This window comes from Varanus komodoensis, unplaced genomic scaffold, assembly GCF_004798865.1.
Source record: "Varanus komodoensis strain SLA01 unplaced genomic scaffold, ASM479886v1 scaffold21, whole genome shotgun sequence".
NCBI classification, from domain to species: Eukaryota; Metazoa; Chordata; class Lepidosauria; order Squamata; family Varanidae; genus Varanus; species Varanus komodoensis.
Genome location: NW_025335589.1, coordinates 10,245,020 through 10,261,758, shown reverse-complemented (window position 1 = coordinate 10,261,758; position 16,739 = coordinate 10,245,020). Strand labels below are relative to the sequence as shown.

Below are 16,739 nucleotides of genomic sequence, written 5' to 3'. Positions count from 1 at the left end.
TGTAATCCAAATAATCAAAGGTTTTACTGTGGTCAAAAGCAAAAATTGATCTTCTTCTGAAATACTTTGGTGTGTTCTAATGTCCAGTGTATATTTACAATACGAACATTGTCCCTACAGAAGGCATTAACCAGGAAAAGAAAGATTGTATGTGTGTTGTGCTTTTATTCTATTTTTAACTCTTTGCAATTCATGCAGGAATGCTTCACGCCATGCAGATTAAACATAATGTACATAAATGCATTGAAGGAGCAGGGATCTTCCCCTAAGAATTGGCATAAGCCAGAGCAGCAAGGATCTAGACACCCAACCATGTTCACCACAAACTATCATGAATTCAGGGAGTCCAATCCAATCCTGACCAGTTTTGCAGCCACCAGAATGTTGCCATGTGCTGACACGTTTTTTGCCACACACTCCCACATGTGGTTCAAGAGGTGGTCGAAGCCCCATTGGTGTGGGTGTTCGAGGGCAGGCTGGACAGGCACATAGCAGGCATGTCACGAGAGGATCTGTTTGGAGCCAAGGTCAGACTAGATGACCCAGGAGACCCCTTTTGACTCGCTCTGTTTCCATATTTCTAAGAGGCATGCATAGTTTTAATTGCCCCTTGAAAACACACCTGGTACCACCCTGCTGTTATTATAATATGTTTTTAATCCATTCATTATTGTAATTTTCCTTGAGCTATTACATTGCTGCACCGGATTTTAATATGACCCATGCTGTTATTTTAATACATTGGGTGGTATAAAAATATGTTAAATAACCAGCACCAGCCCTGAACAGTGAGCCGCCAATGCTTGCATTTGCACCACCTTCAGAATGAGTAAACTGGGCAAAGAAAGTGAAAGACGATGTCAAAAATTGGAAATTATCTAGGGCAGCAAACTCCTAAAGTTGGTTTCCTCTAGGAGTGCTAGAAGTTGCAATCAAAAACTTTGGGAGAACACCCAGATGGGAAGTTTTAAAAGAAAATGATGGGCCTTAATTTTCTGATATGACAAATGACAGTGCTTTTTGTTAAATTAATAGCATCTTATCATCAATGTTATCAGCAGAGCTGAAAAACCATCTTTCCCTCTGAGTCATTAGGAGTTCAAATAGAAAGTTTCTAATGAATTCCATCCCTCTCTTCCATCAGACTGACTTTAACTAACTTTGCTATTCTAAAGCAGCTCCAACTGTGAAAAGAGCCAATTACTTATGGATTGCCAGGCCTCGGTCAAAGCAGAGGTTGTCATCACAATTATTACGTGACCCAAACTCAGCACTCAGAATCTCAGTAAGAGAAAAACAATTATGAAAAAAAAATCAGAGTTTTTAATTTAATTGATTTTTTAAAACCGCATGTTGCTATACTTGTCAACTCATGGGCCGTGTAAAGATGTGAGAAGTTGTGTCTAGATGCTGTGACCACTGCTTATTATGCTACTTAAAGTCAACTTGTCCTTTACTGAATTCTCCACTTTAGCAAGATAAAAATGAGTGCCAACCCAAACTTCTGCAAAATATAAAAAAGCACAAAACACCAGCATCTTTTGTAGGGAGGGAGAGTCCTTCGGATAGTTTTCTCACTGGGAAGGCACAGGAGAGAGGTTCCACTTATCTTTTAAGTGCAGGAGGTGGCTAAGGGGGCTTCTCTCCAATTGTCTCTCTTCATTGTCTGTCTTGTTTTGACTCTAAGAATGCCCCATGTGGTAACTTTCAGCACAGTGGCAGTCAGTTGGCAATGCTTCATGGGACACAGCCTCGTCTCCCAAGGCTTCAGGAGCTACTGCACAGCTAAGAGCCTTCAGACTAAGAGCCCTCGGCTACTCTGAACAAGGCTCGGACTTGCAGAGCATGATCCTATGCATGGGGCATACTGGGAAGTGAAGCCCTTGGTCTCTGTCTAAACATGCATGGAATTGTTCCTTTGGTGTTTGAAGGGTCAGGGGAGTTTTCAAAAGAAATGGGAGTCACAAGGATTGGCCATCCTCACTAGCCCTCCTCAGACAAGTATAACCATGCAGACATGGAAGGGTGTGCTCCATCTCTAGCTCCTCCACCCCTCAACTGCATAGCGTCCCCGGATGCATGGAGGACTGTAAGCCTGTTGAGCCAAACACAGGGACCGCCTCGGTTCTGACTGTCCCCATAAACATGGAACAGTTAGGAATGAAGGAGGCCAACACAACACACATCTCCATGCTCCCGTCACAATTTAGGGCACAAGCCAATGCATGTCTAGACAGAGAAACATCCTACAACAACCTGGGACATGCTCCTGGGAGCAGTAGGACTCTTTTCTGGCTAAGCACCCCTAGACCCATAGGCTTTTGAACACCTGACGAGGGCTTTCCTAGAAGTGTGTCTCCTGTGCAGCTGTGCCAGAATAGTCTGCCTGCATTTGTTCCTTACTTTGGGCAAGGAATGAAAATGTCCCCTGAAGAATGAATTAATCTCCAGGAGGAAAAAACTAAGTTCCAAGTGGGGGTGAGCTAAACCAAAGTGGCCATTCTGTATTCTTATATATGTGGGGCAGAGGAAGAGCTTTGGCCAATCTTCTCCCTCCGTCCCTCCCTCCTTTCTCAAAGGATTCCCAAGAATTGTAGCCTACCAAGAACTGATTTTAGCCTGAATGTCATTATGTAGTGCCATTCCCACAAGACATTCTGCTCCAAATTCCAAAGGGAATATTTCCCTGAATCTTTTCTGTTAAAAGCAAGAACTTCATCTCTTTGGGTTTGTAACAATATAAAACAAAAAAACCCTGCTGAATTCAGCTTGGACACTCTTTTTGGAAGGAGCCGGAAGAGCAACTTGAGAGCAGCACCCACTGCTGACATAAAAGAGAATGGGCACAGCCAGAGCGCTCTGGGAGAGGCAGTTTGTATAAAATGCAAAAATTTTGTTTAAAAAGCAGAGTTTGATTCTGTGCAGTGCAGTCTACACACTTTGAAACAATGATTCCCAGAAAGAAGAAGAATAAACTGTGAGGAGAAGGGGCGAAAATGGAGAGCCTGACCATCAAGCACTGTAAACCTGCAAGTGAGCAATTTATCCCAGGCTTAAACCCTGAAGAGTTTTATCTCTGCACAGATACTGCAATGCCAGATAAAGAGGAACCTGTGAAAACGAAGCCTGTGAATCTTCTGCATTTGACTGGAGAGATGGGAAGAGAAATAAGTGAGACACTGTGTGCGAGCGTTCAACAAGCACAGCATACTTTGGCTACATTAATAAGTTGTTTTGCTGCCCACTGCAACTCCAGAAAGAATGAAACAGTGGAATGAGATACATTTTTTGAGCAGAACCAATCAATAGAGGAACGTGTTGAAGAATGTTGCACCAGATTAAAGATGTTAGCAGGCAGTTGCAGTTTTGAAGTTATCCGATGCTCCTTATTTAGAGACTGGATAGCATGTGGAAAACTGGACATGAGGATGAGAGAGACTGGGGAAACAGACACTGCCTTAGAGAAAAGTGTGGAGATCTGCAGGGCAGCTGAGCTGTCCAAAGACAGTATGGGAGCTCTGAAAGGGCCGTGTTTGGAACCTGTCCATAAAGGAACAAGAAAGAGAGGAAAAGAGCGGAAGAAAGGGAATGCCCTCGAGAAAAACATGCAAGGTAACTGTGAGGAAAACAGGCAAGATAAAAAGAGAATTGATCTGTTTATGGGAACAGTTCCAGAACTGTGAAAAAGTTAACCACTATGGTCCTATCAAAACAGAAAAGCCCAAAACTAAAGTGCAAATATGGGCAGTGAATGTGAATGGAAAGAAACTGGGTACCAGATTTTGGGTAAGCACACTGCAGGAAAAGCCAACAAAACATAAACAATTGTAGGCTACCATGGACATGGGGGATAAAGCACTACCTTTTCGATTAGTCTGTGGTGTCAGTTGCAACACAATCCTTACCTTCCTGGTGAAGGCCAATGTTCCATCATACAATGCTTATCAGCTTTTGAGGATGCATAATCATGAGATCAGCTCTGATTCATGCACCTGTTTAAAATGTGCTTAGGGCAGGGGTGCAGGCCTCGGAGCCTCCTGGAGCTGACCTGCAAAACCAGATCCCTGGAGGACTCTTCCCTGGAAGGAACCTCCTTTTATCTCCAATTCCATATTGGAGAAGGCAGAGATGTGGGCCCACTGGAACTTGGCTGGCACTGGGGCAAGAGACTGCTCTTCTCAACATCAGTTTTGTCACTTCATCCAGTACCCCACAAAGTCCAGCCAGCACTGGGAAGCTTCCCCCATGACTCCAAAGCTAGCCTGCTGATCTCAGGTGTGGAGGAAGACACTGAGGCTTTGTTCACACCACGCAGCAGACAACCTGCACTGATTCCATGTGCACAGACTTTTGCCTGAACTTACTGGTTACCTAGGCAGTGCAGTTGCTGTGTTCCCCCTCTCATCCTCACAGCCACCACCAGCAAAGCTCCTGTCCTTGCCCATGGGCCACAGCAGCCTCCTTTTGACTGGCCCAAGGGAGTCCTGGGAAGTTCCCCCTTCCTCCTCCTGTGTGTGCTGCTTCCCAGCTAGTCCAGCCCCCACAGACATTTTATGAAAATAAACAGTTTCAGTGCTATTCCCCTGCTCCCTCCATGAATCTTGCACTATCTCTCTGTTTCCAAAAGCAAACAGGGAGAGGGGCACGTAAAACAAGCAATGGTGCATCTATTGCTAGGGAGCTGAAGGCAGTAGAGATTGAAGGCTAGAAGCAACCACTTTCATGGCTGCTCTTGCCAAGAGATTCTATGATGTTTCCATACCATCATGGTGAAATAGTGGTCTAGGGTCTAGATGATGAGGGAAACCCTGGTGAAACCTTAGAATAGACCACTGATTCTCTCCATAGTTTCAGAATACTAATGCTGCCAACTCTGAGGGAACTCTGGGGCTGGGTCCAGAAGGCACAATACACCCGCAGCAGTAAGGTTTCACTGTGAAAACTTACCCTTTCCAATTGCCAGTAGAAATTCAACTTCACATGCCAATCTGATCAGCTTCTGTGCATGGAAGGAGCTGCACTCTCTTGTTCTTTGCCTCAGACAGCAAAATGTGGCCCAAGCAACTCACAGCATTTCCCAAAGTGAACAGATGGGTCAAAACAGGGGCACTAAATCATCAGGAACAAGTAACGATGAATAGGGACTGCCTTTGGTTAATATAGCCATTGGCCAGAGTAGATGGCATAATGCTGGTACTTTATTTTTCTAATCCACTCTTTTAAACTAATTTTCAGCCATCAAGCTGGAGCTGCATTTTTAAAAAAAAAATTCAATAAAATGTGTGAATACAACCCACGGCATTGTGGCTTTTGACAAGTTGGGGCAAGTTCCAGCTGTCACTTTCGTTTTGTTCTCCTTATATCTTCAAATGACCTCCCTTTAATTGAGAGGAAATAATGAGCTATTGGGGTCGCTATGACAAAAGGGCTTTAGACACTGCATGAAACATTTTACATTGCCAATTAAACTCTGTCTGTACAGGTTAAGGAAGAGCAGGAGTCTGCAGGAAGACTGCGTTAAGCATATGCAGTGCCCCTTATTATGCCATGCAAAATGGATTTCACTTTAATCTGATACGGATATTACTTTAGATGTATGGATTTTATTTAATCCGTTCCATCTGTGTTTCTTATATTGTCAGACATATTTCACTCCATCATCTGCTCATTTATAGAACTGGATTTTTTCCCACCTTTTAGAAAATGACACCCAAAAAAGCCTGCCATGATTTACATAACTTACTGGCACTTTATGTCATTTTGCATATATTGCTTAGTTCAGTGTACAATCCACAAGCATAGCACACACATTTTTGCAGAGGCCAAAAAGGGATGTATAAAATTTAATCCGTTGTTATTTTTTAAAATTATCTGTATTAGCTTATTTTCCTGTACTATATTTTCCATAACCACAAATAATTGTGTGTGCAATTCTGGAAAGTTAAAAAAGAAACTGATCTCCAGGCTTGATTATAGAAATTCAAAGTCATTTAAATCTGTTGTGGATTTCTGCAACATCTCTAGGTGTAGCCCAGCTTTGACATAGATTCTGATCTGCCTAACTATCTGGAATATGAGTACATATGATGACTGAATCCAATATTTTCTTGCATTCTCTGCCTCTGCCTGTCTGTCTCTCTGTCTTTCTCGCTCTCTCTGTGCGTGTATGTGTGCGTGTGCGTGCGTGCGTGCGTGAGAGAGAGACAGACAGAGACGGAGACAGATAGTAAACACAACATTAGCATTGAACAGCACCTTTTTGCATCTCAGGGGTGAGAGATCCAGGACTGATGCTGCATTGGGATGCACTGGGGAAAGCTTTAACATTATACTACCTCTTACTTTGGGTATTTATAGACCTGTAGCTGGAATGGAGCACCTCATGGTTAACAATGGAGATTCCCCTTAATATTGAGAGAGCAAGTGATGTGGAAATTACATTGCCTACCCCATGTTCCCTCTAAAGGGGAAAAGTATGGGGCAGGCAAAGCCTCCCCATACAAATCAAAGCCTCCCGGACCAAACCATCTCAATCAGGGACCCTGTGGGTTTTTCCTGGAGGAAGCTTTCCCAGCAAAATGCAGGCCATGTGCAGCAAATCTGAGCCCCAACTTAAGGTACCAGCTTGTACTTCAGTCAGAGCCCCGATCACCTCAGGGGGTGTGGCCCACTCATGCCGGCTTTGGCAATGGACTCCAAACTGACCTATAGATTCTTATGAGGATTTCAAAGTGAATTTGATCCTGCAAAGCTTGCCTTGAACCTCCTACCACTTGGAGAATGAGGAACATGAAATAACATCAATTTTAGAAGATATTTGAACATGACTACAGGGAGCTTGGCCGGACTTTGAATTCAGCACTTGAATACTAACTCAGCTGTACAAGAAAGGCAGTGTCTTGGGGAAAAGAGCAAGGCAGAGGGTAGGGGTTGTTCTCTCCCAATATTTCTTACCTTGCTGGAACACAGCACCTGTGCGTAGCATAAATTCCCTGTGAGGATGCATTCTGCACATGCTCAGTGCTTAGGTACGTTCTCAGTTACTGAGTAGCTCATGAATACTCTAAGCTAGAGCCCTAGAGACTCCTGTTGTCTTTTGCGCCATGGGAGCATCCAGTTTACAAATTTGTTGAAACTGTGGCGCACTCAAGTAGGATGCTAAAGCAGGCAAGAGTTAGGTGTTCTCATTCAACTATGCCTCCAGTTTGCTATTTGGCCTACCATGGCACCATTTGGCTACCCATCTGAAATGGATCAACATAGCCATGTGTCTTGCCAGAGGGCATGTTGTTCTTTAATTAATTTATTAGACTTTTATGCCACCCCATCAGCCATAAGGCTCCCTGGGCAAGTTACAATTTAATTTAATTTATTTGGGCCCTGAAGCAAGAAACACACCAATGGATGAGCATTAAACAGTTTACTCACAAAGCTGAATAACACAGTACATTATACTATTAGCTGTAAGCAGGCAAAAAGGCTATAGCATAACCAACAGTATGGTTGAGCAAGCTGTCTGGCGCTCTTTTCTGTCACTGGGATCCCGAGAAGAGTGGCAAAGAAGAGACCCCAGGGGACAGCCAGCATGCAGCAGCTACACAGTTCAGGTGTGTGTTGAGGTTCATCACCTATTACACTCCCAGGACGGATATACTCGCAACCCCTGAAGGCTACGGTACACCTCTTTGCAAAAGTCAGTTTATCAGCTAATATACTGTCTGATGCCTCCCTTAAGGTTAGCAGAGGTAAATGGACACTGGCCAGCTTCCTATGTCTTAAGGGTACCCCTGCAATCCAAGGGAACACATTCTCTTCTCATTCTAAATAACACATGCTTTTCAATAAGATACAACCCCTGCAAACTGTTTAGACTTTAAGCCATGGGATCTCTGCCAGAAGATACAGCGTGGGAAAAACAGCTTGTGTAACATTAATGGTCTCCTTCCAGTACAAGCAACTTCTGGTGCCAGTTCCTATGCACCACCTCAAGAGAGCTATTCAAGGGCCACAAGTATGTGTCATACCCTGGGCTTTGACTCTGGACATAGCTTCACTGTGGATCCTTCTGCTTTCCCAGGAGTTTTGTTTTGGGGGGTTTGTTTTTGTTTGTTTCATTTTTAAGCTATAACAAACTGGAGCTTTTTTGATAGAGAGCACAGTCTATTTACAGTACCAGGGCAGGGTATTTAGCTGGCTGAAGGCAGGAGTGAAGACAGAGACTGCACCTACTCAGGTCAATAGTTTATTTAAGAACACAAATGCCATTGCTGGACAGGGAGTTTTGGATTCTCAATCCCACTCAGCCATGAAGCTCACTAGGTGCCTCTGAGCCAGTCATTAACTCTGTGTCCAAACTACTTCACAAGGTGGTTGCTGGGAGGATAAAATGGACAGGTCAAGACCCTTGTAAACTGCTTGGGTTCCTTGCAAGAGGAAGAAAGAGGGAGCGTAAATGTACTTGTGGTCTCTACACTGCTTGGAACCACAATACCTGAAGGAATACCTCGCCCAGCTGCAATCTCCCCAGGCATTACGACCAAGGTCTAGGGCCTGCCTCTGATTGCCACCTCTGGGAGGCTTGATTGGTGGGAAAAGGACAAGGGCCTTTCAGTGGTGGTACCTGATGATGTTATTGTTATATGTATTTTCTGTTGGTATTTTATGTGCCATTGTAAACTGCCCAGTATGGAAGTGATGGTGATGATCATGTGATGATGATGATGATGATGATGATGATGATGTAGATATAGTAATATTTAACAGACCTTATCTGTCATGCCTTGCCAGCATCTGACCCTTGACTATTCCTGTGTCCTTGCTTCTGCACCTGCCATGCCTTGTCAGCATCTGACCTTGCTTGTGTCCGGCTCTGCCTTTGCACCTTCTGTGCCTTGCTGGTTATCTCACCTTGCTTGTTCCTGGTTCTGCCTCTGCACCTTCCAGACCTAGCTGGGTATTTGACCATCCTGTGTCCCTGAGTCTGTCTTTGCTTCCAGTTCTGATATGGTTTGACCGTATCTGAGCCCAGCTGATTCCTTCCTTTCCCTTTGGGTCTGGCCCTATGCCATCATGCCATGATCTTTATCTCCCTCCATCACACCTGGTCCTGGCACCGCACATCAGACTCATGCTGCCTATGTCCTGGGCCTGTCAGGTACCTACTTCAGCACTCCCCTTGACAGCTGAAACAGACAAGGAAATACATAAAGCAAGGCTACACATTTCCGGCAGTGAAAAAGCATTCTAGTGCACTTGAAGGAATGCGAGGGGGGGGGCTTGAAAGGACCCCATTTGCGTACTCTTGAAGCACCTCGCTCCATGAACAACCACCCCGCTATGGCTTATTTGCAAGCTGGGTTTCGGTATGAACCCGTCCCTCACACAACATGGACCCAGCAACAGAAAGACAATACAGGAAAGCACATACTTTAAAAAATTCTGAACAAATGAGCAGATGCACTTCTCTGGAGACCAGCCATGTTTTCAAGCAATCCTCTATACAGCAAAAGAGCAAACTGTTCTGCAAGTTTGGAATAGGTCCAGTTCTACCACTAACTTCCAAATATGCAGAACCAGGCAGGCAGCAGGGATACTTAATCAAATAGCTAAAGGGCAGGGCTCTGGCTCCAAGAACAGCTTTCCTGAATTATGGTTGTGTGTTGATCTAAACAGACAAGTATGCATGTCTGTCTGTCGGGCTGTGGTCTTTCTTTATCTACAGCCATAGCTCACTGCCAGAGCTAATACCTTGCATACAAAACTCCCAGATTCAGTCTCCAGGTTGGGAAATATTTGGGAAATATTTCAGTCTGGGAAATATTTGAGTCTGATCCAAGTGTCAAGTCAGTGTATACCTATTAAAATTACAGGGTTTTAATATAGGGTTAAAAATATAGGGATTCTATATCTGCATCTTTGTTCACTCATTTTTGTGCAACACTGTGTACCCATTTCTCTGGAGTGTGGGTTATCTTGTCGGAACGCAATGTACTGGCAATACTGAGCTGGATTCACATTCTTAGAAAGTATAAAGCACTTTCCTATGCACAATCTGTGCATGTACAAAGTATTTTTTCAGCTTGCTTCCTTGCTTGCTTGGAAATATAATATGAACACGTGAATGTTCATCTTGCATCTTGATTTACAATTACCAGCATTTTAGACTGGATTAACTTTCCCACTATAATTCTTACAATAAAAAATAAAGCCTTTTCCCTCTTAAAAGTGGTGAAAGTGGACATTCTGTAAGAGTCATATCACATAGTCACAATACTTATTAATCATGCTAAACCACTTGCTCCTCCCCATTTAAAAAACCCTGTAAACAATAATGTTGCATTATCTGATCTTCCAGAGCTTGAAGAGGATCTTAATTTACATTGCTAAATGTTTTAATTCTCCTGTTTCCAGAATAACTTGCAAGATGCACAAACAAACATTTTTACTGCAACACTGCACAATTACTTAGCGTGCATAATTTTGATAAAATACCCAGGCAAGTTGCTTTGATTTTGGGCAGTCTTTTTTTGAAATTATATTTCTTGAATTTTGAAAAGGAATGGCCCCTTGGAAGATGGGGTCCCATGTCTGTAACGTGTCTTTGATCAGCAGCTGCTAATGAAAAAGTCTGCCAAATCACCTTAAAAGAAGAGATCTTCATATATCATGCTTTTGTTCAGCAAGCCACATACCCACACCTGACATTCAGAGGAGGAGATCAAAAGATCTGTGATTAGGTAAAAATGATCAGTTCTGTTTTAAGGTCAAAGGAGGCTGCAGAAAAGGTTGTGATGGCCACTCAGCTGCTTTTGTGGGGATAGGACAGCAATACACTCAATTTGTAAGAGTGTGATCTGTCCCAGGTCACTAGCCATGTCTGTGACACTGAGGGAATCATTAGGCCTACGTTACAGATGCCAAGCAAATGGCTGGGGGTTTTGAGAACATGAAAGCTCTCAAAACAATCTTTGAATCCCCTCATGTTCTTGGCATTCACATTAAGATGCAGGCTTGCTGGCCCATTCATAGTATAATCAGTGATAGAAAATAAGCCAAAACACTTCTTAAGGCCCACACTCATTTGTTGTGAAGCTGCTGTGAGTCTGAAATGCACCAGTGATCACTAATGAGTCACTTCCCACCACAGTCAGAAACATGAACAGTTTCCTAAGGATCAAACTTTCCTCTTTTCAGCTGTGGCAGCAGAGACAGAGGTGAGCCCAACTTGTTGCCCTCCAGACATGCTGGACTATAACTCTGTGCTTTCGCTGGCTGGGAGGGATAAGAGTTGCACTCCATCCAGAGGCTGAGGAAGTCTGAAGCAATGCGATCCACCCACCTGCCCTGATTTCCGGTGCTGTTCCTAAAAGAGGAGTGCTTGATCTGAGGAACCCATTCATGTATTTCTGACAATGATTCTTTATCAGGAGACAAGGCTGCCTTCAATCATTATACATGCCTTGCACTTGCTGAAATTCCTAATGCAGTAACTGCTTCACATGCTCCAACTCAGGGAGTTCTCTGAGCATGGATGTTTGGGGAAGCACTCGCCAGCCTGAAAACAGCTTCTTAAGGATCTGAGAGCCAGATGAAGTGGGTGCGGGAGGCACTCAAAATCGTCCCAGGACATGAGACAGTTTGCAGACAAAGTCCCTTCAAGCTTTAACATCCTTGGCCTCTTCAGCCAGCATCCTATCATATACGTTTTCTCAGAAGGAATGCATCACGCATGGTGGAAGGCTCGTGTTCTCTCACCATCTCTTCTTCATCACTTCACATTCGCACACTCACTCTGACACACTAAGTCCCATCATGAGAACAATTTGTCACATTCACTGCGGGGGGTGGGGGTGAAGTACCTGCGTGAGGAAGTCCATTCTGGAGAAATCCACAGGGTCTTATTCCAGGGGTGGGCAGGCCCAAAGGCAGACAGGTGGGGCCAAAATCCCAGCAAGACAAGTGACTGTGGCCTCCTGATTGCTTTCTTCATCCCAAGAAGCATGCAGAAATTATGCTAGCATGGCACCCACACTACAATGTGTCATATACACTTAGAAATTTTGTCATGCTACCATCAACCAACTCATGCAAGCTTCTAGAGTGGTGTCAGATAATACGCAAATGCATCGCAAAAAAGAAAAATCAGGACATGAGCACACAGCCAAGCAAACAGAGCTCTGGATCAGCGCAGCCTTAGGACCTCTTTCCAGAGCTAGAAATCAGCCATAGAATGTGTGATGTCATCGTGAAGATGCATCTGAACATGCGAGTGAAGGGGCTGCAAGCATTTTGGATATATGGGCATATTTAGAATTTCGAGCGTGCACTTTCACAAAATGACTGCCATAGCTCTTAAAATGGCCATCCTGATGGGCACTGATTTCCCAGAAGACAATGTAGGAAAACTGCAAGAAAATAACCTACTCAAGAATGTTAAGTACAAGGAAGAGAAGGGATCCTTAGCTCCAAAACACAAGCAACCCTTGAACTCAAGCACAGTGCTGGAGAAAGGTACTTTGTTTTACAGCATGCCAGGTTACACTTCAAACTCTTAAGAAATTAAATACACAAAATAACGAGGACCGGGGTGCTTGTAGGAGACCAGAGATGGGTCTGCAGGAATAAGGACACCAAGTCAGAAAACCCATGTCGTGACGCAACATGCCTCTTGTCATGAAGGGGAACAAGTCCCATCTCCAAGGGGTCTCGTTTCTCAGTTTTAAGCTCCGTAAGCCATGGCGTGGTTCTATGCTCAACCCCCAGACAGCTGTTTTTGCCTTCCAGGATCATGTGAACGGCTCCGTAAGAGCCAGAGTCTAGTCGTGACTATGAGTAGAGACCTACAGTCTCATTAAATGCAGATCTGCCCTAGTCAAGCAGAGGGGAAAAAGGACAGAATTCTGTCTCTGGCCCACCACTAATCTACTCTCGTGCCAGGCCGACGTTCCCCAGCCAGGCTCACTTCCAGTGCTGAAACCTGCATGGATAAAAGCTAAGACAGACAACAGGGTGGTGCAGTGTGAACAGTGGAGGATACAAATGCTGTGACTCGGGTGTTTTTTGTTCTTTAATATCCCCATTTTCTGTGTGGTTGGGGCAAAACATATTTAAACAGATTGCTCTAATGCTCGTGCATGTAATTTACCCTAAGTCAGGGTGAGGGGAAATACGGCTAATGGTCCTTTGTTTTGATAACTTTAATGATTCCAAACAATCAAAACAAAAAGGCAAGCAGAAGACATTGACAAACTGTGCATTGCCATTCCTAGCTGTGCATTTACAGGAGAGGCATCTCTTATACCTGAGCATAAAGAACATAACTATTAACACCACTCATGCAAGCTTCATTGGTTCCTATATGGCAGCATGTCACTGCCTGGTTTGGAGAAGCATTTGGGTGCTTTTAATCATCCAGGTGCAACAGCGTACAAGGAAGATCCAAGGCAAGATGTGCGACACAGAAGCACACTCTGCGCAAAGCACACGGCCACTGAGCTAGGGGAGCAGCATTTCTGCACAATCAAATACTGCCCTGATTTCCTACCTAGCAATAAAGCAGGCACAGCTTCAAACCTGATGAGATGATGCCAACAGTTCAATTTGCAGCCCATTTAAGACAAATGCCAGGATCCCAGTCAATTTAGTACCAGTGAGGATGAACTGGATTGCCTCCAAACACTGAATGATGGACTGGGCTAGAAAACAATAACAACCCTGCAGTTTCAAGCATTTGCCATTTCCTCAGTCAAAGGCACAAGCCCAGAATACCTGAGACTTGCCTGGAGAATAAAAAGAGAGCCACTTGTTGCTCTTCTCACTGAATTTCATTTTTGTTTCTTCTTCTCCTGGTACTGTTTTTTCCATATGCATGTCTTATAACTGCAAGCTCAGATTTTTATTTCTGAATAATAAAACTCAACACATGCACATCCCAATTAATTGCATGCAAAATTTGGAAAGAAATGGGAGGAACCCAGAAGGTAGGATTGTGAGAAAGCTACACTCTCAAACCAGATACAGAACCAGAATGTGATGGGGTCTCCCCAGAACCTCCAACAGATGGTGTTGCTAGTGGACGTGACTTTTCCCATCATCATTGCCCCAGCCTCACTCAGTTTGCCTTTCCCTGTGCTGAGAGCGGCAAACTGAGTCTGGGGGTGGGGAAATGCTGCCTTTCCTTCTCAGCACACAGAAAGGGACTCAACTGGCACTGGGAGCAGCAACCACTGAGTGCATCATCCAAGCACAGGTGGAGCACACGGCAGAGGAATGCAGCCAGCAGCTTTCTCCTCACTGACTGCATCCCTGCTGTAATCTCCAGCCTCCAATCAGTGATGCCACAGGGGATTTCTCCAGAGGGTGGGGCTTGGAGGCCAACTCCACCTTCTGGAGGTATCCAAGGTGGCTCCATGGAACCCTGGTGGGCCAGAGTCTTCTGATTTTGCAGAACAGGTTTGCCCCAAAGATTTGGCCTGTTTTAATCCCCCAATCACCTCTGTGGCTAGGTACAAATGGCTTAGAAGTAAATCTTTACATTTTACTAACTTGGGTATCAGCTCAATATGGCTTAACATGGCTTAATATAGAACCAAGATAAAAACAAGGCAACGCCTCATGTTCCCTGGCATTTTGAAAACCATATCCTTTCAAGGGAAAAATGATGCAACAAGTTTGAGCATCAACAGCAATTTCCAGCTTTGTCAGAAGAGGGTATTTGATCCTTTGGATTCAAGGTCTGCAGCGTATTCCCCCACATTCAAGTGTTTTTTGTTATCAGCCTCTGACTATTGCTGCCTTTTCTCTTTCCCACTTTCTTTTCTTTACAGGGACAATGGTAAACTCTTTCTTCTGCACTTCTGAACTCACTGTATGCCCAGCAGGCTCATCACATGCATTTCTTTGGAACTGACTTTATCCTTGACAACCAGCTGAGTCCCTTGAAAATGTGGGAAGAGAATCTTTGAGCTTCTCACATTTCTTCCCACTCATATGATTTAGACACGCGTGTGTCTATCAACAGTGCATCTGCTTCAAATTATCTCCCTTATTTTCTCTCTTCATCAAGATTCACTTCTGTTGAGAGCCAAATAAAACATGTCATGGAGCTGTTGCGATTCATCTCTTGATGCAAGCACAAGCTGAGTGAAGTCTGGGCCAGGGCTACAGTGGAGGTGGTCCTCTTTCCCTCTGCACTGTTTTCCCAGTCCTGGCTCATGGAAGTGTTATTTCCCAGAGCATGTCCACTTGGGAGAGAAAGCTTTGATCAGGAAAATGGGAGGAGAGCAGGATTAAAGATGGATTCGCGTATCCTCATCATCACATCTAGTTGAGCCCTTAGACGCTTGTGGGCTGTGCGAATGGCAGTCCGTTGCACTGACTCTCTTTTGCTTCCAGCTTCTTCTTGGCTTTGAGAGCAGGTGACACCTCGGGATGGAAGGAATCCAGCTGCTGTTCGCACTGGAAAGCTGTCAAGAACGCTGTTCTGTAGTTGTTGTTCATCCAGCCATAGAGGAGGGGGTTGGCAAAAGTTGAGCACATCGCAATGACATGAAAGAGGGTGTAGATCAGTTTGTACTCCTGCAGATGCAACACTTGGCTATCAATATCACTGACCAGCTGAAAGACATGAAAGGGCAGCCAGCAGACGGCAAACACCACCACGACACACACCAGCATCTTGGTTGTTTTCCGGCGTCTCTGGTGGTAGTGATCATTTGCTGCCCCGGGACTGACATGGTTCTTGAGCTTGCTCCAGATACGGATGTAGGCATATGAGATGATCACAAGAGGCAAGACATACTGGATCAGGAGCATCAAGACACTGTAGATAGTGCCATAATTTACCTGCCCTTTCCTGGGCCAGGCCTCTGCACAGACCACCATTTTGAAGTCCTGCTTGAGCTCAATGGAGAAATACTCCCGGAAGATGGCCAGGGGACTGGCTAAAAGAGCGCTGCCGACCCAGACCACCCCAACAATTAAGAAGCTAATTCTCTTGGAGATTTTACTCTCCAGGTGATACACGATGCAGCGATGCCGGTCCAAGGCTATCACTGTCAAGGTAACAATAGATACCTGCACAGCCAGGCCCTGGGCATAAGGCACAAGGTGACACAGTACTGGACCGAGCTTCCATTCTCCCAGCAATGTGTAGACTAAGGTGAAGGGCAGGCAGAGCGTGTTCACCAGCAGATCAGCCACAGCCAAGTTGGCAATGAAGAAGTTAGTCACGGTCCGCATGCTCTTGAACTTGATCACGACGTGGATCACCAAGGAGTTGCCCACTACCCCTAGCAAGATGATCACGCAGTAGGCACAGATAAGAACAATCTGCACCTCAACCAAATTGGTGCTGTCCTTCAGATCTTGTTTGGGGTCAGCAGGCAAGTCACTATATGACTTGGCAAAGCCTGGAAAGTTCATTCTGGAGTACAGGTCCATTTTGGTTGGGCTTGTCTGGTTCCCTGCAGTCTTTGATCCACCTATCAGTCCCATGTTCTCCAGTTCAGAGCATGTGCCAGGGCTTCCCCTGTGAAGAACACCAAGAAAATGTATTTAAAAAGAAGAAAATGCTAAATTTTGAGCATCAAAAGTAGTCAAATGTAGAAAAGTTAGTCAAGTAATTAAAAGGATTAGACTGGGATGCCCCACTTTAAATTTCCTAATTATAAATATCGAGGGGCAAGTAAACAACTTTCAGACGTACTTCCTTTATCTGTGAAGTGGGCATAATAATACTG

General features: G+C 44.6%; 1 protein-coding gene across 1 annotated transcript; it reads right to left on the bottom strand.

Moving 5' to 3' along the window:
• Positions 1–15,333: 15,333 nt before the first annotated feature.
• On the bottom strand, positions 15,334–16,494 carry NPY2R (neuropeptide Y receptor Y2). Its single transcript, XM_044430925.1, has one exon. It carries the CDS (start codon positions 16,492–16,494, stop codon positions 15,334–15,336), a length of 1,161 nt encoding a protein of 386 aa, XP_044286860.1.
• Between the last annotated feature and the right edge of the window lie 245 nt (positions 16,495–16,739).